This window comes from Rhinopithecus roxellana, chromosome 13 (assembly GCF_007565055.1).
Source record: "Rhinopithecus roxellana isolate Shanxi Qingling chromosome 13, ASM756505v1, whole genome shotgun sequence".
NCBI classification, from domain to species: Eukaryota; Metazoa; Chordata; class Mammalia; order Primates; family Cercopithecidae; genus Rhinopithecus; species Rhinopithecus roxellana.
Genome location: NC_044561.1, coordinates 24,686,790 through 24,711,123, shown reverse-complemented (window position 1 = coordinate 24,711,123; position 24,334 = coordinate 24,686,790). Strand labels below are relative to the sequence as shown.

General features: G+C 45.2%; 1 protein-coding gene across 3 annotated transcripts in view; it reads left to right on the top strand.

Annotated features, from left to right (window-relative positions):
• The window catches only part of MYO18B (myosin XVIIIB), a 217,595-nt gene that overhangs the window by 45,794 nt on the left and 147,467 nt on the right, over positions 1–24,334 (top strand). For all 3 annotated transcript variants that reach the window (XM_030915727.1, XM_030915728.1, XM_030915726.1), the window contains exons 10-13: positions 1,756–1,821; positions 8,039–8,167; positions 10,262–10,405; positions 12,257–12,346. In XM_030915727.1, coding sequence (XP_030771587.1) covers positions 1,756–1,821; positions 8,039–8,167; positions 10,262–10,405; positions 12,257–12,346 — 429 coding nt within the window. The remainder of the gene's footprint in view (positions 1–1,755; positions 1,822–8,038; positions 8,168–10,261; positions 10,406–12,256; positions 12,347–24,334) is intronic.

The window sequence follows — 24,334 nt, the reverse complement described above, 5'->3', positions numbered from 1 at the left end:
GTACTATAGGCTGGGCACAGTGGCTCACACCTGTAATCCCAGCACTTTGGGAGGCTGAGGCAGGTGGATCCTGAGATGAAGAGATGGAGACCATCCTGGCTAACATAGTGAAACCCTGTCTCTGCTAACAATACAAAAATTAGCCGGGCGTGGTGGCACATGCTTGTAGCCCCAGCTACTTGGGAGGCTAGGGCAGGAGAATCCCAGCCTGGCGACAGAGCAAGACTCCGTCTCAAAAAAAAAAAAAAAAAAAAGAATAGTACTATAGTGCAGTACAGAAAACACAGGTTCCTCTGCCATAATGTAGGTCAGGCAGGTGAGGTTAGTGACCATGTCATTTATTTAGCAAATATTTGTGGGAAAGAGGCAGTCACCAGGAAGTGCAATGAGAGAAGCATAGAGCGGGGAGGCTGTCACAGGAGGACTTAGTGAATTACTAGGCATGCACTACAGTTCAAGACATAGGTGTGGCCAGAAAGAACTTAATGGGAATCTGTCTCTGCCCTGTGTGCAAACTTGTAATCTTGAAAAAAAAAAAAAAGCCCCTTCATTTAGTTTTTGGTGTGTGTGTGTGTATTAAAATATATAATCTTAACCCTTTTTTTTTTTTTTTTTGAGACGGAATCTCACTCTGTCGCCCAGGCTGGAATGCAGTGGTGCAATCACGGCTCACTGCAAGCTCCGCCTCCCGGGTTCACGCCATTCTCCTGCCTCAGCCTCCCGAGTAGCTGGGACTACAGGCACTTGCCACCACACCCGGCTAAATTTTTTGTATTTTTAGTAGAGACAGGGTTTCACTGTGTTAGTCAGGGTGGTCTCGATCTCCTGACCTCGTGATCCGCCCGTCTCAGCCTCCCAAAGTGCTGGGATTACAGGCGTGAGCCACCACGCCTGGCCCATCTTAACCATTTTAAGCATAGAGTTCAGTGGCAAGAAGTATATTCTCAATGTGGTGCGACTATCACAACATCCATCTGCACGATGCTCTTCCTCTTGCAAAACTGAAATGCTATACCCATTAAACAATAAGCCTTCATTTCCCCCTCTCTCCACCCTCTAGCCACCATAATTCTTTATTCTGTCTCCATGAATTTGGTTACTCTAAGTACCTCATTTATAAGTGGAATCATGCAGTACTTGTCCTTTTGTGACTGACTTCTTTGGCTTGGACTAATGTCCTTGAGGTTCATCCATGTTGTAGCATGTGTCAGAATTTCCTTCCTTTTTAAGGCGGAATGATATTCCGTTGTATGGATAGACCACATCGTGTTTACCCATTCATCCATCAGTGGACATTTGGGTTGTTTCCCCCTTTTGGGTATTGTGAATGATGCTGCTAAGAATATAAATGTATAAATCTCCTTTCAAGACCCTGATTTCAATTCATTTTGGTATATACACACAAGTGGAATGGCCAGATCATCTGGTAATTCTGTGTTTAATTATTTGAGGAACCTCTGTACTGTTTTCCCTAACAGCTGCATCCTTTATTTCATTTCGTATCTTTGGTTTTCTGCTCTGTAAAATAGGAGGATGGAACAAATAGGTGTGTGTGTGAAGGTAGAGTGGATGGCATACAGTAGGTGCTCAGCATCTGCACCTTCCTGTGTGAGGTGGGGCTCTGTTAGCCGAAACTCACAGACAGGTGGGGTCATCCTCTGTCCTGGCGCATCAGCCATCGAGCCAGCTTGACTTTCCCCTTTAGGATCCTCCTACCTTCTCTGCTCTCTAACTTCTCTCTTCTTTTCTCCCCAGGCCGTGGAGGAGCTCTTGGAGACCCTGGATCTGGAAAAGAAGGCGGTGGCTCTGGGGCACAGCCAAGTGAGTAGAGCCGCTTTCTTACAACATTCTGCCCATCACGTCAGGGACCCAGAGATGACCTGATTCTTGTCCTACCTCCATTGTCCATTATCTCTGTATGTCTCCTTTTCCCAAACTGAAAGAAGAGCTAGTGATTTTCTGCCCTGCCTATCTGACAAGGTCATGAAGATAAAATGTCATAATATGGGTTGAAATCACACTGGGAAATATCATTTATTGGAGGCTTCACTCCTGGGGACCCCAAGTGGTCTGGAAGAATTAGCATCCTGGTCCTCAAGATGACCTTCCAAGCCTCAGAAAGAGCTGCCATTAAACCTGGGAAGAACTGTTCGTCTTCACTCACAGCCTTTTAACTTCTACTTTGCAACCAGCTCTAACACAGCTGTCGTCAGAGCTAACGAGCAGCAGTAAGGGAAAAGAAAGAAGGGGCTTGAGAAGAAAGCCCGTGATTATTCAAGTTGACAGAAATAGCTTTTCCCAAACTAGTGTTGAGCCAAAAGCTCTTCCAAATATGCTCAAAAGTTTATAGCAGAGTTTCACACTTCCCTGATATGCTTATATGCGCTGAAGTTTTCCAGGTGGGAAACATGGTGTTTAGGGATTCTCAAACTATTTGACTGTGGAACCCCTTCGCCTTTTGTTTGTGTGGAATACCCAGTACCGTCTTCTGGAGCTAGTGTTCCATGGCTGATAGTTTGGCAAGTGGGGCACGGAGATCCTAAACTCAAGGACCAAGGAGGTGGGACAGGGGAAAGGGACACAGTTTAGAAATACAACCTAGAGGCTGGGCGTGTTGGCTCACGCCTGTAATCTCAGCACTTTGGGAGGCCAAGCAGGCGGATCACCTGAGGTCAGGAGTTAGAGACCAGCCCGGCCAACATGGTGAAACCCTCGTCTCTACTAAAAATATAAAAATTAATCTGGGTGTGGTGGTGTGCGCCTGTAATCCCAGCAACTTGGGAGGCTGAGGCAGGAGAATCGCTTGAACCCAGGAGGCAAAGGTTGCAGTCAGCCGAGATTGCGCCACTGCACTCCAGCCTGGGCAATAGAACGAGACTCTGTCTAAAAAGAAAAAAAAAAAAAAAGGAAGGAAGGAAAGAAAGAAGGAAGGAAGGAAGACTGGAGAGGAACAGACCAAAAGAAAGACCACTCCACACATTTCCCCAACTAGTTACTTACTGGTTGACTAATGCCATCTAAGAAACCTTTGTCAATTGCCTTCCACCTCCAGGAGCTATGTGAGGTGCTGGGAGGGTCCTGCTCTCCAGGAGCCCACAAGGGTGGCATTATTGGCTATTTGTACTTCATGGAGCCCTCCCTGTCATATGCATCCCTGAGAGCGGTCCTTTCCTCAGGGAGCTTACAGTCATCTACACTGGCTACCAGCCCTCAGCCCACCCTAAACATGCTAGTGTCTCCCCACTGGCCTCTTGGTCCTGCTAAGGTATATGGTGGAAGCTATTATTCCGCTGTGATCTCAAGATAATTTCTCCTGATAGGAGTTGCAACATCTCAAGTCTTTGAAGGCTTTTTCAATAGAGACGATAAACCTGTCAGTTACTGGACTCCCATTCAAGCCAGGTACTATGCGAGGCAACTTCACATTTTGTTCTTTGATCCTCACTCACAGTCTTCTGTGAGATATCAGGTGTGTTCCTGCTTTACAGATGAGGAAGCTGTGCCCTGGGAAATAAGCCTCTTTTCAAGGTCCCATCTATAGCCAAAGGTTCAGACTCCATGCAAACCTGCATTGGCCCAAATGCCTGGGGCCTTTTCCACACACTCTGGGTCCTATTGTTTATGAATGGAAATACGGTCATGTGTGGTTTAACAATGGGGATGCATTCTGAGAAATGAGTGGGTAGGCAATTTCTTCATTGTGGGAACATCACAGAGCGTACTCACACAAACACAGATGGGATAGCCGACTACGCACCTGGTAGATGCCACAGACTCTTGCTCCTGGCTGCAAACCTGTACAGCATGTGACTGCACTGAATACCATAGGCAGCTGTAATACAATGGTAAGGATCTGAGTATTTAAACATAGAAAAAGTAGAGTAAATGTGTGGTGTTATAATGTTATGGGATCACTGTTATATATGCATGCGCCTATTGTTGACTGAAATGTTATGCAGTGCATGACTGTACATGACATATTCTTTACAGATAGGTCTTTACGGTCCTGAATCTGGGGAATTGTTCTTCGTCTCCAGGAACTTCATCCTTCTAGCCCAGCAGTTCTCAAAGTATGGGCCCTGGACCAGCAGCATCAGCATCACCCAAGAGCTTGCTAGAAACACATTCTCGGGCTCCACCCCAGACCTAGTAAATCAGAAACTCTGGAGGGGGACAGGGCTAGCAGTCTGTATAACAAGCCCTCTAGGTGATTCCAGTGCACTCAAGTCTGAGAACCACTGGTCTAGATAATGACGCAGTTATGTCATAAATGTGAAAATCAGTGCCTATAATCCTGGTAGCTCTTGCAGAAGAAGAAAGAAAACAGTCGTTACACACAGTTTACAGTGGCAGGAGCAAGAAGTCTGTACGCCTAAACATTCAGATAATAAAACATGATTATTGTTGAATAATACTTGGTATTGACTGAGAAACTGTCAAGAGCAAATCAAGGTCAATGTGTCCTTTTGGAGGCCAGGCTGGGGGATAGACTGAGAGCGTTAGGGGCAGATGCAGCATCTTATGCTTTGTGGGATTGGCACGTAATAATGGAGAAGGCTATGAAACTCAGGGCACAAGAGAATCGGCTGACCTAGTCCGCACCCAGGCACCACCACCACTTCCTAACTGCGTGAATCTTGAGTGACTGGTTTAACTTCCCTGAGCCTCAGTTATCTCATCTGTAAAATGAGGCCATTACTTTCTACCTCCCAAGATGACTGTGGGGATCCATAAAGTGTCATTTAACAGGTGATGTCTGCCACTGCTTGCTGAATACATTTGTCAGTGGGGCAAGAGGCTTATCAAACAGGATAGCATTTAATTCTTTTTTTTTTTTTTTTTTGAGGCGGAGTCTCGCTCTGTCGCCCGGACTGGAGTGCAGTGGCCAGATCTCAGCTCACTGCAAGCTCTGCCTCCCGGGTTTACGCCATTCTCCTGCCTCAGCCTCCCGAGTAGCTGGGACTACAGGCGCCCGCCACCTTGCCCGGCTAGTTTTTGTATTTTTAGTAGAGATGGGGTTTCACCGTGTTAGCCAGGATGGTCTCGATCTCCTGACCTCGTGATCCGCCCGTCTCGGCCTCCCAAAGTGCTGGGATTACAGGCTTGAGCCACCGCGCCCGGCGCATTTAATTCTTAATAAAGAATTAAACTCCTCTAATCTGTAACGTGACTAAGAGGAGAGGAGCTAATTCCTCGGCAGTACCAGATATGGAAGCTGTTGCCATATCAGATTTTTTAAAAACCTGGGCCTTCTGCATTTTTAGAGGAAAAACAGTTCACACAGTTGTGTCCCCTGTGGATTCCTTAAAGGTGGAGCTTTGGGGATGTTACACGCTGTTTGCATCCGATAAGCTGCTGGACCCATGAAAAGCAAATAATTTAGATTTTTCTTCGTGATTTTTCAGCCTCTGGTGCCTTATCAAGGCTTGTGCCGAGGGCCATGGCATTTGTGGAAAAGGTGTGATTCCACATACAGTCGGCCTTCTGGTCGGCAGTATGCTCTTTAAGTGGCAAAAAAAAGAAAAAAAGGGAGAAATTGAGATAAGATTCTGCACAGGCTTATGCCCATTCTGTGTATGGTTGTTTCCAATTATCTTTTTAATGAAAGCTTCATAATCAATAGTGGTTTTGGCAGCACCTGCCATCTATTGTAATGTACGAACTGGTGCTGTCAAATACGAACTGGTGCTGTCATCACTTTGATCATCGATTTTTTTTTTTTATAGCAGCTTTTGGAACTCACTAGCTTGTGAAATTAATACAGTCATTATTGAAGCAATCTGATAGGTAATGAGCCAATCGTGTCTTTATTTCAATGAGAGTAATGGCCTTGGTGGCCCTGTCTGATAGGAAGTGTTCTGCAAAGCCATGGAGGGTTAGGAAACAGAGTTAGTACCGACTGAGTGTGCTAATTTTTATTTTCCCATTGAGAAAAGGCGTAGTGCAGGATGGTCGGAGATGAGTGGTCTCCATTACGAAAAATAGGTTTAGGGTAATGGAGAATCGATCGAGACCCGTTGTTCCACCTGGAATCAAATTGCAATTGAACCTCACACTTCAAGTGCTTGTATCATAATGAATGAGAAAAGGCAGCCTCATATTGACAGACATTGAGAATGGCTGCAGGAAATAAACCTGAAGTTCTGGGCTCAGGTCTCAGCTTTGTTGGCAACTGATTGTGTAAACTTGAGTCAATTTCGTAACCTGCCTAAGCCAGTAGATTCCTCATAGAGCTGTTTGAGTATTAAAAAGAGACCTAGGAGAAAGCACTTTGGAAAATGTAGATGCCGTGCAAATGTTCACCCTATTCAGTGATCATTGTAGTCTTGTCTGAAGTCAGATAGAGGAAAATAAATCCTGGTGTTGCCACTTGCTTGTAAAGGATCGTGGGCAAATGCCTTTTTTTTTTAAGCCTTAGTTTTTTTCCTCCATAAAATGTGAGAATCATAATAACTACCATATAGGATTAGGCATGTGAAGCGTTTTACCTGCATGTCAAGTGGTTGTTGAGTCCAGTTCCAAAACACAGTAAGTGCCCCCTAAATGTTATCCATTAAATGATAATGTCATCAATTAATATAGAGTTATCCAGTGTCTCCGGATAACCCCCTTTGTGATTATAAACCACATGTGACGAAGTAACACATGGGACTCTTTTTAGAAATAAGCAGCATAAGGGCATCAGAAAAATGACTCCTTCCCCTGTCACTGACTCAAATCCCACCATAAGAGCATTTTTCCTCTGCCTCTCGGAAGATGAGAAAACGACCACACCAAACCAGAACTACCCTTACACATCGGCAGGAGCAGGCCTGGCGCAGAAGCTTCAGGTTCTCATAGAAAAGCATTTAATACAAACCTCCAGGACTCTCTGCCTTGATCTTTTGCCGACAGTCAGTCCTGGGGTCCCAGCTTCCCTCATTCCTGTTCCCTGCAGTCTACTAGAAGGTGGCTCTGTGGGGTGCCAAGGAGGCATTGATCAGAGTGCTGCAGAGGCCATCATCCATTATTGATGAGCTACGGCCTGGAAATCGTGTACCAAGAGCTGTTTCCTGCTAGATCCCTCAGCACCTCCATGGGTGGCACCAGCCCAACCCCATCCTCTCCAGACCAAGAGGACTGTCATCCCTCCCCCCACTGTCTCTGCCCGTCCTTACAAGGCTGGACTGAGATGTTTCTTTTTTTCTTTCCTTTCTTTTTTTTTTTTTTTTTGAGGCAGTTTTGCTCTTGTTGCCCAGGCTGGAGTGCAGTGGCACTATCTCGGCTCACCACAACCTCTGCCTCCCGGGTTCAAGTGATTCTCTTGCCTCAGCCTCCGGAGTAGCTGGGATTACAGGCACCTGCCACCACGCCTGGCTAATGTTGTATTTTTAGTAGAGACAGAGTTTCTCCATGTTGGTCAGGCTGGTCTCGAACTCCCAACCTCAGGTGATCCGCCTACCTTGGCCTCCCAAAGTGCTGGGATTACAGACGTGAGCTACCGTGCCCAGCTGGAGTGAGTTGTTTCTAAGCCACTGCTTCACTCAGATTGCTGGGGGTGCTTAATCGAAATATTCACATTCCCAGGCCTGGCCTTAAACCCACCACCCAGCCTTTCCTGGGGTCTGGGACTCTGCATGTACTACACTTTCCAGGTGGTGACCGTGTACAGAACAGTTTAGGCAAGTCCATCCTAGCAGTGCTTCTCAGAGGAATGTGAACAGGAATCCCCGGGGGATCATGTTAAAATACAGGTTCTGATTTAGCAGGTCTGGAATGGAGTACGAGATTCTGCATTTCTGACAATCACCCAGGTGGTGCCAATGCTGCTGGTGTGTGGCCCACACTGAGTATCCAGGGCCTAGGGGGAGGGAGAGAGGAGCCATCAGCAGACAAAATGCTTTGATAATTTAGACTTCCCCCACCTCCCAATTAAAGGGTAACTGCCAACAAATATTGTAGGTGCGTGCAAGAGAAGTGGGGTCTGAGTTGCAAGCACTTCCCATTGTAGACAACCTTCTTCAGCAGAGGACTCACCTGAAACCTTCCCTCTCCCCAGGTTTTTCTCAAGGCAGGTGTGATCTCCAGGCTTGAGAGGCAACGAGAGAAGCTGGTATCTCAGAGCATCGTTCTCTTCCAGGCGGCTTGCAAGGGCTTTCTGTCTCGCCAGGAATTCAAGAAGTTGAAGGTACTGCATGCTGTTTACATGCGGAGTCTGATCCAACAGGTCTGGAGCGGGCATAGGGTCTGCATGTCCCTCAGGATGATGCTGGTGCACCTGGCCCAAGGATCCAGCCTGAGCAGTGAGACTTTAACTGAGGCTTTGCAAGATGTTATGACTGTTTCTGGGACATTGACATCAAATTATCCATGAGGTCAGCCTTGCACTAGGTAGCCATGAGGTTGTCCAAGCCCTCCTGGGCCGGTTCATGCTTTCAACCTGTCTTGTTTCTGGAGGAATTCACTTTCACAGGTCAGCAGACAGGGCATGACCAGGGCCCAGCCACTGAGGTTTTGGGGACCAAAGGCCAAGTCGAACTTGAAGCACTGACCCATTTAGGGTCACCATCTTCAGAGATCCCTGTAGACTGAATTTCCTCTCTGTAGCTGCACAATAGAGAGAAAACCACATGGCTGTGGTAACAAATAAAATATATGTTCGAATTCCACCTCTACCTCTTAGTAGCTGGGTGAAAGTGAGATGAAATGATGTGCACTTAGTACAGTACATGGCACATAGTAATTGCTCAATAAACTTTAACTGCTGTTACCTTTGGATTGTTATTCTTAATTACTACTACCACTAGAATGGAGTCTTGTTGTATGTGCCTCCAGTTTATGTGAACTTGTAAACTCAAGTATAGTACTTGGCAGAAAGAGAAAAAAGATGAGACCATGAATAATGAAAATATTATAGGCAACCCCACTGGCCTTCTGTACTCAAGTAGCTCACACCTTGGAATGATGTAGAATAGAGTTTCAGAGCCTGGGCTCTGCAGCCAGACTGCAAGGGTTCAGACCTGCTCTGGCACTGAGAAGCCGGGTGGCACTGGTCATGTGACTATACCTCTCTGAACCTCACTTTCCCCATCTGTAAATACATAAAATAACATGATCTTCCTAGGACTATACTGAGGGCCGAATTGAGGTGTGTGTGAGATGCTCAGGGAAGTTCCTAGCACTTAGGAAGCTCAATGTGTGCTGCACAAGAATCAGCTGCTGTGATGGTGATGAGGGAAAAGCATCTTTTGGCCTCTCTGCCAGTCAGTGCTGCTCTGGTTCCCCGCAGTGATAAGAATGAAGTGGGTCTGTGCTTCTCAAACTGCGGTCCCAGGCCAGCAGCATCAGCATCACCTGGGGATTTGTAAGAAATGCACGTTTCCAGGCTCCATCCCAGAGTGGCTGAATCAGCACCTTTGGGGGTGGTGTCTAGCCATCTGGGGTTTAACAAGCCCTCCGGGGGATTCTGATGCACATTCAAGTTTGAGAAGCTTGGAATTACTGTTTAAATATACTGTAAAAATGATCTCCTTTCAATATAAGCTAATAACATTATCTTGGACATTGTTATTTGTGGGCGGTTTTTTTTTTTTTTTTTTTTTTTTTTTTTTTGAGGCAGAGTCTCGCTCTGTCGCCCAGGCTGGAGTGCAGTGGCCGGATCTCAGCTCACTGCAAGCTCCGCCTCCCGGGTTTACGCCATTCTCTTGCCTCAGCCTCCCGAGTAGCTGGGACTACAGGCGCCCGCCACTTCGCCCGGCTAGTTTTTTATTTTTAGTAGAGACGGGGTTTCACCGTCAGTGTTAGCCAGGATGGTCTCGATCTCCTGACCTCGTGATCCGCCCGTCTCGGCCTCCCAAAGTGCTGGGATTACAGGCTTGAGCCACCGCGCCCGGCCTGTGGGCGGTTTTAGAGATTTTTCAGTGATAGTTTTTGCTTTGCATGATGACCTTTAAACCTAATCCCCGTGTAAGATGTAACCTATTGTATAGTTTCTTTTACTCTTTCTGCTATTATTATTTGGCCACGCAAGACTAAATTATGGCATCATGGTTGATGCAGAGAGCCTGACATATCAAAAGGACTACAAGAAAGGAAGCCTGTGTGTGTGTGTGTGTGTGTGTGTGTGTGTGTGTGTGTGTGTGTGTTTTAAGGTATCCAGTCCCTTCCACCAGGAAATAACCCCACTTCCTCCAGCCCCTTTGCTACCCTCTGCCTCCTGTCCTTCCTTTATCCTCACCTGGATTGGAAAGGACCCTCCAGTCTGTGTTCTCCTTCCCTGCAGATTCGCCGACTGGCTGCGCAGTGCATCCAGAAGAATGTGGCTATGTTCTTCGCAGTCAAGGACTGGCCATGGTGGCAGCTCCTTGGTTCCCTCCGGCCCCTACTTAGTGCCACCATTGGAAATGAGCAGCTCCGAGCCAAGGAGGTCAGTCTATGTGGCAGAAAGGGTGCTGAGTGGCTACTCCCCACACCCCCTCCTCCTTCTTGTATCCCGGACCCTGTGCCCCTATTCCTGAACATTCTTGATCCAGGAATAGATCAAGCCTAACAGCCTTGATGCCCCTTCCAGATGTTCCTCTCGCTCCATCAACACAGAGGGGTTCGTGAACACTCACTACTTAACCCAGAGAAGCTCAGTGGGCAGAGTCTTTGAGTCCTTTATTTATTTATTATTATTATTATTATTATTTTACCTCTCAGACAATACTCTTTTTCTATCATTCTTTCCTGTTAGCACCTATCTTTTATAACTGTTTCAATTGGTTTCTGGTTCATGCTTTTTGTTATTATTTTGCAAAAATTAGTAAATACACACACACATTTAGTTATTATATTTCTTATGTAAAAAGTAGAATACTGGCTGGGCGCGGTGGCTCATGCCTGTAATCCCAGCACTTTGGGAGGCTGAGGTGGGCGGATCACGAGGTCAGGAGATGGAGACCATCCTGGCTAACACGGTGAAACCCCGTCTCTACTAAAAATACAAAAAATTAGCCGGGCGAGGTGGCGGGTGCCTGTAGTCCCAGCTACTCGGGAGGCTGAGGCAGGAGAATGGCGGGAATCTGGGAGGCAGAGCTTGCAGTGAGCTGAGATCGCGCTACTGCACTCCAGCCCGGGCGACAGAGCGAGACTTCATCTAAAAAAAAAAAAAATATACTATATTCTTCTTTGACTTTTATTTTTTACTTGAAAGGTATTCTGAAATCTTGCCATTTGCATTCTTGTGGAGCTCTTCCTTGTTCTCTCTTTATGGCTGCGTGGCCTTCCTTTGCGTGTCTGCTTCATAGTTCATTGCACCCGCCTGCTGTGGGTGGGCAGTGAAGCGCTTCTGAATGGTGCTGTCATAGGCACAGTGCTGAGCCACTGGCAGAAGGGCGATCCCTGGAGAATGAAGAGAGCATGGTGTCCACACTTGGGCATACCCAGCCTCAGGCAAAGCAAGGGACTCATTCTGATTATTTGTGTTCAGCCCCTAGACAGGGCTGGGCTGGACCAGACTTGCATGAACAGAGACACTGAAATTTGGAAGTGGTGAAGCAAAAAGTCTCTTGTTGGAACCTAGCACCTGTATCTTCATGGATGCTGGCTGAATTACTCACTCCATTCCCCAACCACTCTTTAAAAAATTTTTTTTCGTCTTTAATTTACAAAGAGTAATCGTACATATTTATGGGGTATAATGTGATGTTTTGATATATGTTTACAATACGAAATGATTAAGCAAAGCTAATTAACAAATCCATCACTTCATTTATCATTTTTTTGTGGTGAAAGCACTTAAAACCTACTTTTTTTTTTTTTTTGATACAGAATCTCACTCTTGTTGCCCAAGCTGGAGTGCAATGGTGGTATCTTGGCTCATCGCAACCTCTGCCTCCCGGGTTTAAGTGATTCTCCTGCCTCAGCCTCCTGAGTAGCTGGGATCTCAGGCATGCACCAACACACCTGTCTAATTTTATATTTTTAGTGGAGACAGGGTTTCTCCATGTTGGTCAGGTTGGTCTCGAACTCCCGACCTCAGGTGATCCACCTGCCTCGGCCTCCCAAAGTGCTGGGATTACAGGTGTGAGCCACCGTGCCCAGCCAAAACCTGCTTTTTGCAAGCAATTTTGAAATATACAGTGCATCATTGTTTATTATAGTCACCATTCTGTGCAATAGATTGCTAAAGTTTATTCCTTCTAACTGAAACTTTGTGCCCTTTGCTCACTCCTAACACAGGTGGAACTTAATCTCTGATCTGGAATGGTTTCTGTTAACGTGTTTGTTTTTGTAGGAGGAGCTTACAACGCTAAGACGGAAGCTAGAAAAATCAGAGAAGTTGCGGAATGAACTCCGGCAGAATACAGATTTGCTAGAAAGCAAGGTATCCCCATCTCTCTCCTTGGGTCCTTGTGGGGGTTCTTTATGTATGTGAGATCCGTTTAAGGGGGAGAACAATGATATGCCTGAAAGTGTGCTAATTGCTTTACAAGCACTCCAGAATTACCTGTGAGGCACATACTGTTATTGAACCCATTTTACAGTGGAGGAAATTGAGGCCCTGGGATATTAAGTATCTTCCTCGAGGCTGCACAACCAGCAAGAGTAACTGAGATTCAAACCCATGTCACCTGGTTCCAAAAGGGAGAATTTCTTAAATAAGTCACAAAAACACAAATCATAGGGAAAAAATGATAAATTTGACTATATTGAAATAATGAACTTTTGTTTATCCGAGCATAAAATGAAGATATATTACTTACTTGGAGTAGGAATTTGCAAACTGGAAAAGAGTGTCCAGAATATGTAAAGAGCTTCCTCAAACCAATTGGAAGAATCCAATAAGAACAGAAAAACAAATATAGGTCAATAATATGAATGGGCAGTTCCCAAGTAAGGGAATCTTGTTTCAAGAGTTCAAGTGTTCAGGAATTCAAATGGCCAATACACTCATGAAAAGACACTCAACCTAATTAGCAATTAGGAAGTGAAAATTAACAACTTAATAGGTACTGTTTCACACATCAGATTGGAAAAATCAAAGAGTGTGGTGTAGCCAAGTGTTGACAAGGCTGTGTAGCAGTGGGAATTCTTATTTACCGCTGATGGGATCGTAAGTTGATCTCATCACTCTCGAGCAATTTGGCATTATCTATGAAAGCTGAACCTGTCCATGCCCTGTGGCTGGCAATTCCACCTCTAGGTATTTATGCTAGAGAAACTTATCCATGAATATGTGAAAATACAAGAAGTTCATAGCAACAGCCTTTGTTGTGTTGGAGGAATGTAAACACAGGAAAATAAACACTCAAATGGGAGCTTATTAATACGAGAATAGGTTAATATGTTTTGTGATAGTAAAAACTGGAGCTCCCAAGAGTGAAAATGAATGAAGAGACAGGCAAAACTGTGGCTCACTGGCCAAATTCAATGCACCACCAGATTTTGTAGATAAAGTTTTATTGGAACACAGCCATGCTCATTCCTTTATGTGTAGTCTATGACTGCTTTCATGCTACGATGGCAGGGCTGAGTAGTTGCAACCTGAAACTACTCAGCCCTGCCATGTGGCATGTGAAAGCTAAAACATTTACTCTCTGGATCTTTACAGAAAAAGTTTCCTGATCCTTAAACTAGAAAATGTGTATCAACATGGATTGCTCTTGCAAACATAGTGCCAAAGGAAAATGATTCAGTTACAGAAGAATACTTGATTGATTAGGGTTATATCCTTGTATACTTATGGTGTCATTGTATTTATGGGAATCATAACACCAAATTCAGAGTAGGGGTTACCTGGGGTGTGGTCATGTGACTGGAGAAGGTTATGTTGGTTGAATGTGGGACTGCATTCCCTATGCTTTCTTTCTTTAGTTGGGTGTTGATTTCATGGGCTGGGGGTGACTATATGAACCAGACAGTTCTTGCTCCAAGAAGGTCACTGCAAATTAGAGACAGACTTCTAGACAAAGTCATATGCTGTGTTAGTCCATTCTTTCACTGCTCTAAAGAAATATCTGAACTGGGTAATTTATAAAGAAAAGAGGTTTGATTCACTCAGGGTTCTACAGGCTGTACAGGAAGCATGGCTGGGGAGCCCTCAGGAAACTTACAATCATGGTGGATTGTTAAGTGGAAGCAGGCACGTCCTACATGGCTGGGGCAGAAGGAAGAGTGAGAAAGGGGAGGTGCTATACGCTTTTAAACAACCAGATCTTGTGAGAACGCACTCACTATCACTAGAGCAGCAAGGAGGATATCTGTCCCCATGATCCAGTCACCTCCCACCAGGCCCCTCCTCCAACACTAGGGATTACAATTTGATATGAGGTTTGGGTAAGGACACGGGCAAATCATATTATATGCTATTATCTTGCATGTGGTCAGCAAGCCATGGCTAGACCAAAGAGGAGCTTTTCGAGGAAAACCTGCTGTTCCATGTAGACTTTCAGGACTGGGGAAAGGGAGGCACTTATCTAAGGAATAAAATGTAAAGCATCACCAAAAACCTCAGCAAAATAAATAATATTTTAAAATTGTAAAGTAATGCAAAAAAAATCCCTGATGAACAAAATATCAACATTTTAAGTAAATGCAAAATTTGTAGGCCACAATTAGGGTGAGGCAAGTAAGCATCCTATACAGTGCGAACCAATCTTTATTTAAAATGTTGACATTTTCTTCATTGACTAATTGAGATTTTTTAAATATTGCATTAAAATCATTCATACTTGATTTCTGAGAGTTTTTTGTTTTTTTTTTTCTTGGTGCCTCCTTAAATGTTGCACCGTAGGTAAGTGTTTTACATGCTTCATCCTATTCTCAGCTCTCTTTCTCCATGAAGATCTGGGTACCTCCAAGGATTCTGTTACAGACCAAATTAAACCCATGTTTTCACCCACTCAACAAATACATATGAGTATCTCCCACGTGTTAGACATTTGACTGGACACCTTGATAGAGCTAGGAAGGAGGTGAAGTCCCTGTCCTTACACAAGGTCTCCAGGCCGATAGAGGGAGACAACAGACCACAAGCAAGCTTGTCACAGATCATTAAGTGCTATGGCTATGAAGCAGAAGGAGGTGACAGTGATGGAGGTTGAGCATGGGCTATATTTGCCTAAGTGGTCAAGGAAGGATTCCATGGAAGGGGATGTTTGATTCCAGATCCGAATGATTTGCTGTAATCTATATGCAGATCTGGTAGAAAGAGTAGATATGGCAGGTGCCAAGGTCCTGGGGCAATGTGAGATAATATTTGTCAGTCCAGGACAAAATTTAAAGCTTTCTACACCCGAGAGCACCTTGTGTTGTTACTACTTGCTTATAATATTGTTTGGCTTGGTTGATGGACAATGGTAACTATAAATGGATTTATGATTAAGCCAATAGAACATACTCTTCTTCCCATATTGATAACCCACGTTGAGCCTGAGATGGCTCACGTGGGGATGTGGAATGAGGTTTGGGAGGAGGCTATCTCTTTTCTGCTTCTTCTCATCTTCCCTGTAAGATTGTGTCCCTTCTCCCCACATTAAAGTGTCCACTGTGGAGGTGGCCAGGGAGAAGACAGAAGCCTTGTTCCTTGCAGGAAGGACCACATCCACACAGAGAGTTAGGAGAGGCTGGGCTGAGATGCACCTTGAGCCTGTGCTCCTCTTATGCAAAAGACTGTAAGGGGGAGAAGAAATGACACACACGTGCCTGATGTCTCATTCATGTCTTGCGAGAGCAAGCTGTCTGACCTCTCTTGCTGGCAGCAACAATGAGTAGAACAGCAGAAGTGAAAAATCGGAGAGCTGTGGGCTGGTTGGGAATATCGGGGACTTCCCTGTGGAAATTCCTTCCCACTGAGCTGACATTTGAGGTAGTCATTAATCACAAACTGTCAGGTCGGATTTGCCATGCATCAGTTGTTGGGGGAGATGTGCAGGGAAGAGATGAACATCTTTAGCATCCAGAGCTACAGTTTATGGGACACTTGGAGAAGGAAGGGTGGGGACTCACGCTTCTGCAACCCGAACCAAGCAAACAAATGCTAACACCTACAGCATATTCTGCTCAGCCTCTTTAACTCTTTGCTTGTATCATGGTTACAAGATGTATGGGGCCTTGAAAAATTAAGATGAAATTTAAAAGTGAAGAAAGCCAGAGCAAAGGGAAATAAGAGTTGATGACCATATGAAGCCAGGGGAAGAGGTAGAAAATGGAAATCCATCTTTGGCCTTGGATGCCCTTTCACTTCATAGCCTTCACATGTGCTGTTCACTCTGCCTGGAACACTCCCTTTCTCCTCTTCACCTAGTTAATACCTCTTCATCGCTTGTCACTCATTTTAGGTGGCACTTCCTCTGAGAAGCCCTCTTCAACACTCTAAGGGTGAGTTAGGGCCCTACTCTGTGCTACCACTAGCCTAGTTGTTTCCCCTCACAGGATTGACTCTTTCCTAGTGACCTCCTATATCTGTGTCCCAGCTAGACTGAAACCCCTAAAACAGGGATCAATAATCCCTGCTTTCATCCCTGTTCATCAAATAATCCTAGTCCCTGACACAGGATAGATAAAGAATGGTCAAATAGAAGCATTAAAGTTGGGCTGAAAAATCCAACACTGAGCTTCCTAGCAGCCAAAGCTAAGAGGGAAACAAGATATTTCATAGACATATTGCATGTAGATTAAAGAAAAAGAAACACCTGTTGCATGAGATAAGTAACTTTTCTGGGTATTGAGGTGTTAGGGAAATTTATTCCATGGATTCTCATAAAAGGGGCACTAAGGGATTTAGCAAAGTATGACTTCAGCAATCTTCACACAGTAATTGAGAAGGGATTGGGTAGGAGCACTTTTGGTACTATCATCCTGAACTGCAAGCCAAGAGCGTGATGTCAGTTCTATCAAAAATGAATCAACTGACGTCAAAGCAGTGCTTTATCCAGGAAGCACATTTGATGACTGAGTATTATGATGACTTTATCTTCCTCAAATCTTTCTCTCCCTTCCCACTTCATCATCCCCAACTTCCAATGCTACTACTGGTTTATGTTGGTCGCTTTTAAGTTAAAAAAATTTTTAAATAGTTTTAGAGGGTACAATGGCAGTTTTTTTTTTTCACATGGATGTATTGCATAGTGATGAAGTCTGGGCTTTTAGTGCAACCACCACCCAAATAGCGTGCCTTATATTCATGAGGTCATTACTCTTTTTTAATTAGTTAATTAATTAAATTTTATTTTTATTTTTTGAGACAGAATCTCACTCTGTTGCTCAGGCTGGAATGCAGTGGAGTAAACACAGCGCCCTGCAGCCTCAACCTCCTGGGCTAAAGCGAACCTCCTACTTCAGCCTCTCATGTAGCCAGGACCACAGGTGTGCATCACCATACCTGGCTATTTTTTTCAATTTTGGGGGAGACAGGGGTCTCACTTCTTTGTCCAGGCTGGTCTCCAACTCCTGGGCTCAAGCCAGCCTCCTACCTTGGCCTCCCAGAGCACTGGCGTGAGCCACCACACCAGGCCTGTAATTACACTTTAAAGAGCATCCTAGTCACCTGGGGAGTTGTTAGTCCTGTATCTTCCCCAGTCTACCTCCTGAGGGTCTGATTCAAGAGGAGGTTCTTGGTTTGGGGGGTGGTGGGGAGCCCTCCAGCCCCTAGGTGATCCTGATTCGGTGGGTGACGTTGCTTTAGAGCAGTGGTTCTCGCACTTGCAAATGTATCAGAATGCCCTGTAAGACTTCTCAGAATACAGATTGCTAGACTCCAGCCTTAGAGATTCTGAATCAGTAGGCTTGTTGTGGCCTTGGGGAGGCTGTATTTCTAACAAGTTCGAATGCTAAAGGTGCCTGTCCTGGGACCACACTTTGAGACACATTAGGCCAGAGAACAGCTAGAAGATATCTTCTTCCACGTGCATCTGCTTTCTTGGAAGGGACTTTCTGTTAACAGACAAGGAGCAGACACCCTTCCAGGGCTGTGCATTACGAAGACACCCCTGCTGCGGTTCATGGCCTCTGCATGCCACCCCTTTGTCTCTGGAGGGGGAGAAACAGTAATATCAACATTACTAAAACATGTTGTGTCTCGTCAGTGAAAACTCCATTTGACTAGGCTTATTAAAAAGACAGCATTATTGCAAAATGATTTAAGTGCTTCATTTGAAGAAGAGGAGATGAGGAGCCGCTAAGAAGCTGGCTATAAATACTCTTCAAGCATGCAAAATCTGCCTTGATGCAAACTGGGTTTTTTTTGTTTTTTTTTTTTATTTTCATAAGAAGGCAGTGCTGGTCTTCTTGTTGGAAGCACCTGTAAGGTTTTGGGAGCACACGGGATATATAAGGAGGTGGGGTGTTTTCCCCCACCCCTCTGGAGTAGGTTCTGGATTTCCCCCCAAGACCTTATTAATGGCAAAAGACAGGCCCATGCACTCCTGATTTCTGGCCTCATTAGCCTGAGAGGTTTCGCTTTTGGTAAGACATTGTGGAGACAATCCACCGACGGGGACTGGAGGTGTACATAGGTCAGAAAGTCTGTTTGCAAAGTGCTGAGGGAGTTTGATCATGGGTCATCAGTGTGGCTTCCAGCTTGTCTCTAGCAGGGGGTAGGAAAGTGACTTGTTGGGGTCATGTGGTCACTGGTGACTGAGCCCAGACTACATCCCAGGTCTCCTGACTCCTCACTCCATAGTCCTGCCACAGCATGATGCTTCCGTGAGGAACTGGACGGGTAGCTCCCTAATTCCCAGGGAGAATTAGACAGCCTGGTTTCTTATCTGTCTTAGGCTATTAGAATCTGTTGAGCCTTCACTGCTGGGACATGCTGGGGAGGGTCTCCTGGTGGACAGTGGCAGAGGCATGATGGTCATATTCATAGATGGTCCTGGTGGAAGTAACGAAGGCCTCTCTGCTAAAGAACAGCTGGTGTATTCTTTCTGTGTGCCTCAGTTTGCCCACACAAAACCGAGTCCATAATCTCTTCTCTACCTGTCTTGTAACACAGGTAAATAATTTGGGTACAAGGTAAGGAATAAATACAGTGACCTGACCTTGTATGTCTAGTTTAGAGGGCAGAGGGTTGAGCCAGCTTGAGTTCCAGATGATTGACTTTATACCTTTATTGCTACAAGACTGTGGGCAAATTCTTCAAGTCTCTTAGCCTTTGTTTCATCATCAGTAAAATGGCAGTGGTAATCATTACTTCATAACAGTTATAACACTGCCTGCTATCTAGCAAGCCACATCACCACTATTACCAATAAATGTATTTTTAAAAGTGCTCACCCACCCCCCCAGTAGAGTGAATTCCTCGAAGATAATGACACATCTTAGACAGTTTTATACCCTTCTGTGTCTAGCACAAAGCATTCAATGCAAATTCAGTGAATGAATGGAGTCATACTGAATTTAATTAGAAACATTACATTTAATGAGTGATGTTCTGTGCCAGCTGCTGTGATAAGTCCTCTCAGCACTGTGAGCATTTACCTGCATTATCTAATTTTACCTTTAACTCAAACTGTGACAAAGGTGTTAGTTCCCCATCTTATAGATGAGGCAAGGGAAGCCCGAAGAGCTGAAGTGATTCGCCCTACATCACACAGCTGGTGAATGGCAGAACTGTGATTTGAACCCAGGGCTGGCCAACTCCGAACAGACTGTGATAGAGGAGAAGCATCTACTCAGGTGGGAAGTGGGGTCAGGGAGGGCTTCACAGGGGAGAAGGCTTGAAGGATAAGCAGGAGCTGGCCAGGTGACAAGGTGAGGGGACATTCCAGGTACAGGACACAGCAAGAGCAGAGGCAGAGAGCAAAGCCTGGTCTGGCAGGTGCAGTTCTGGTAGTTGGAGTGTCTTGTATGGCAGGGGGTGTGTTTGGCGGGGGTGGGGGTTTGCTTATGGGCTAGAGATGAGGCATGAAGCCGGACTGGATTGCAGGGGTTCGGGAGAATCACTTTTGAGGTTTGGACTTCATCCTGAAGGGTAGGGCAGGACCAAAGGACATTTTCAAAAAGGGGTATGTGGGTGTCGTGATCTTAGGGTTATTTCCTCTTTCTGCTGAAACACTTGGGGGGCCCTAGTGGCCCTTGAAACCCCCTTCTAAAGCCCCCGAAAGGCCATAACTGTCCCTTCTTTCTAGAGGGACCCTCAAGGCCAGTGGGTGGTGTGTCACCCTCATATGCCCAGCTCAGAGGCATAACCTTTCTCCTGGCATTCTTACAAGATTGACCCATTCCCACTGATATCCAGAGCCTATAGAGCCTTCCCATGTATGAATTGCTGTCATGCCCTTATTCGTTCAGTCGACCCATATTCATTGAGTCCTCAAGAGTCAGTTTGGCAGTGTGGTTAAGTAGCCACCGTCTGGCTGGTGTTCTTGGGTGAGTGTTTGCACCTTAGTGCCTCAGTTTCCCCATCTGTCACCTGGAGACAACATCAGTACCCACTTCTCAGCATTGTGAGCATTCTGTGGGTAAACCTGTGCATGTGGTAAGCACTCTCTGTGGTGGCGATGGTTATTATTATGGTTATTATATGTTACTATTACTTAGTAGCGAGTGGTGAACCCAGCTGGGATGCACAACAGAGGGCTGGAACTGGTGCCCAACAGGCATCTCTGGGGAACCCGGGAGCCTGCCACTAAGCTGCAGATTTGTTCTCAATTTCCCCTGCTGACTGAGGCAACTCTGGGGCAGTACCATGAGAATGAAGCCATGGCTTAATCTCCTTGACCAACATCCCACAAGCCTGCTGGTGCTGCAGTTGCACTGGTCCTGTATCTACTGCCTCATTTTGTCTTTTCATCACTCAGGTTGAAGGGGATGGGAGTGGGGGCTCCCCTTCCACTGGGCATCCACCCAGGCTCTCTTTGGCCAAAGTACCCAGTAAGGGTGGTTGAGGTCCAGATCTTACTTGGTCTTTGATCTGTACCCACTGGCTACTTAATCTCAGCTCTCTGGGCTATGGCTGCCTGATTTGTTCCAGGTGGATAATTACTTTACTAACGTCCAGATGCCAGAGGGGTGAGGGAGGTTAAAGAAAGGGTCAGATGGTAGATGTGGGACAGAAAATAGCGGGGTTGTTATGAGCCAGGTGCTGGGAGTCAGGCAGCCCGAGCTGGGCTACCTCTGCTACTTACCAGCTATGATCCTAAGCAAATCACTCCCTCTCTCAACTCCTCAGTTTCCTGTTCTGTGAAAAGGGAATAACAAAAATGCCCTTCTCATAAGGTATTTGAAGGGCTTAAAGCAGATGACATATGCCAAGTGCTCAGTGCATACCTATCCTCAGCATTTCAAGAGTGTGAGCTGTTTCTCACACAAGGGGTTATAATGAACAGATCTTCCTGTGCAAATTGCAAAGTACAGGAGGAGAGCGAAAAGTTGCTGTTTCCTGCTGTCTGCAGGTCAGATGGTTTTTGGGCTTGGGAGTCTGTGAATATTAAGAGCTGAAGACAGGATCAAGCCAAGACCCGTGTGTGCCCCTGTGGTTTATTTATCTCTCTGACCAGCCAGTGGGGTCCTTCTGAACAGGACCTGGCATACAACAAATGCTCGCATAGTGCTTGGTGGATCCGTGAATAACAAGCAACAGTGACAGTCCCAGGGACCCCATGTGTGTCCAGTGTTTAACATCCGTGAAATCCCAGTTACTCACTGTTCTCCCAAGCTGCCAATAAGGCCAATGCACAGGATGTGTTTTTTCTCTTCCACTCTATACAAAATATACAACAAATTTATTAATTCCTGTCCCCTTCTCTCTGGCAGACCCTTGGAGTAATTGTCCCTCAATAGAAAGAATATTTCTGTTGATTTGGCCAAGTGGTAGATCTGGAGAGGTTTTCAAGATAATTTCTAGTTAATTGGTTCTTGAGTAATCTGCAAGGACTCTTCTGGGTTTGCAGACCAGACTCCCCACTTCGTTAAACTGGTTTTCAATTTGCAATCCCGTGACAGGTCTGAGCACGGTGCCTGCTCCTCACCTTCATCCAAAGCCCCTGTGCCCCATGGTGTGGGAAGGGATAGGGATTTGTGGGGACAGGGGAAGGTCAGGAGCCACTTGTCTCCGTGAAAAGCATGTGTCATTCCCCCCAGTATGAAAATACTAATTGTCCTTTGGGCTCCAGCCTTTGGGTTCTGTGAAACTCAAAATGAATGCATCGAATTAATTGTGTGCTCCCCTTGCTCAGGCCGATTAGCATAAATTAAATTTCACACTAATTGGCTAAGGTGGAGAGAACACAATCCTGGTGCTTGGAATTAATGCTGATTTCAAGGATGGTGGTTCGGGCTGTGACCTGGGGCATTCCTGGATTGCACCGCCCTGTATCGCGTGGCCAGTGCAAATCAGCACTCTTGCAGCAAGAATGATCTTGCACAGGTAACCAAATTTAACCCCTCCAAATCCAAGTGTGAGGCCAAAATTAAGGGGAGATCATGGCAGTTTCTAGGGCAGTAATTCTTACATTTTATCATGCATAAAAATCACCCTGGAGCAGGTTGAAATGTAGATTCCTGAATTATGCTTTAGACATCCTGGTTGGGGGTCTGAGAGTCCTATAATTTGCATTTTCTTTTATTTTTTAAGAGACAGGGTCTCACTCTGTCACTCAGGCTGGAGTGCAGTGGTGGTGTGATCATAGCTTACTGCAGCCTAGAACCCCTGGGATCAAGTGATCCTCCTGCCTCAGCTTCCAGAGCAGCTGGGACTATAGGCACGCACCATCTCTGCTGGCTAATTTTTAAAAACTTTTTTGTAAAGCCAGGGTCTTGCTATGTTGTCCAGGCTGGTCTTGAACTCCTGGCCTCAAGTGATCCTCCTACCTCAGCCTCTGAAAGCACTGGGATTACAAACATGAGCTATCATGCTCTGCCCTAGAATTTGCATTTTAACAACTATCCGAGATCATTGCCACGTAACGACTTCCCCGGTGCACAGTGTAAGGAACAGCAAGAGAAAGCTCCATGCTGGAGACAACCAGGAGCACCCTAGGAGAGTCCCTCATTAATCAACTGGAGGTCCTGACTTGGACCTGACTGGTCTGAGTTCAAAATCTCAGTTCTGCCGTTTACACGTGATGTGACTTTGCAGTGCTTCCCCCAAGCCTTCTTTCTCCTCTGTGTCTATTAAAATGTGCATTTTGGTCTCAGCAGTTGGTGATGCGGTCAACAGGGTGGGAAGCAGATGGGCAGGAGAAGTGAAACAGATGGGGAGCATGGAATGCACAGAGCAGCCTCAGATTCTGTTTTTTTTTTTTTTTTTTCACTCTTTTTGAAAGATATTTTGTTTTGTTTTCTGATTACAAAATCAGTTTAAAAAAAATACAGAAATGCATCACAAGAAAATTGGAGTTCCCTGTGATCCCATCATCCTTCCAGGAAAAAAAAAAAAAAATCCCAATTAACAGTTTGGGAGTGCTTTGTTCTGTGCAAACAAAAATGAGATGACACCAAACATTCTATTCTGCAAATTTGCCTTTTTTTCCCCTTTGGCAATATATCTTGGAGATATTTATTTTTTTATGTGAGAACATAGATCAGCATCTTCCTTCTTCATGGGACAGCTGAATAAATTTTGAGCCTGCCTAAGCTACCAAGAGAGGCTAGCTCAGGAAGGACAGCTACATTGCTCATTGTAAGAACTATTTACCTTCTCAGTAAAAATAATGCAGAGTTGCCCCTAAATATCAGTCATGATGCAGAGGGTCCGATGAAAGAGTGAGGTGTTCCAACATCTTCACATGCAAAATTTGCAGCAAGAGGATATGTGACCACACGTAATTCAATGCATTTTACAGCTCAGGTGACCAAGGCTCCAGAGCAGGAAGGATTGTCCAAGGTGTTAGTTGTTGAGCCTGGATTCGAACCTTGCACCCTACCTCTTTCTTTTCTTACAATTCTGCTGCCTCCCATAAGAGGTTTCTCTGCCTCTTAGCCACAAACACTCCAGTAATACATTTCTCCTCTACGTATTCTGCCGTATCCTCAAACCCTGAATGCTTCATTTTGGAACAATAATGCCACAGAAGCCTTGGCATCGGTGGCTGGTCAGTTAATCGGAAAAAAAAAATTCAGTGCAGCTGGGAATTCGTTTAAGAAATTCTATTTTAAAATTAATTACATGTATAATTGAAATCATTGCATTTCTGAGGCAGGACCCATTGATTTCTTTCTTTCTCAAACCACACTCGTAATATACAACTGTATGATTTCCAATTTTGGCTTCTTTAAAACAGAGCAAATGGCAAAGTAATTTGAATACAAAAACCTAATTTTTTACTTCGACTTCCTTTTTAGTTGTTGCAATGCCTATTTGGCAGCATTTTCTAAAAGCAGCTTACCTTTATTAATTTCTTCCAAGGCATTCAACCTGGTTTTCATGGAA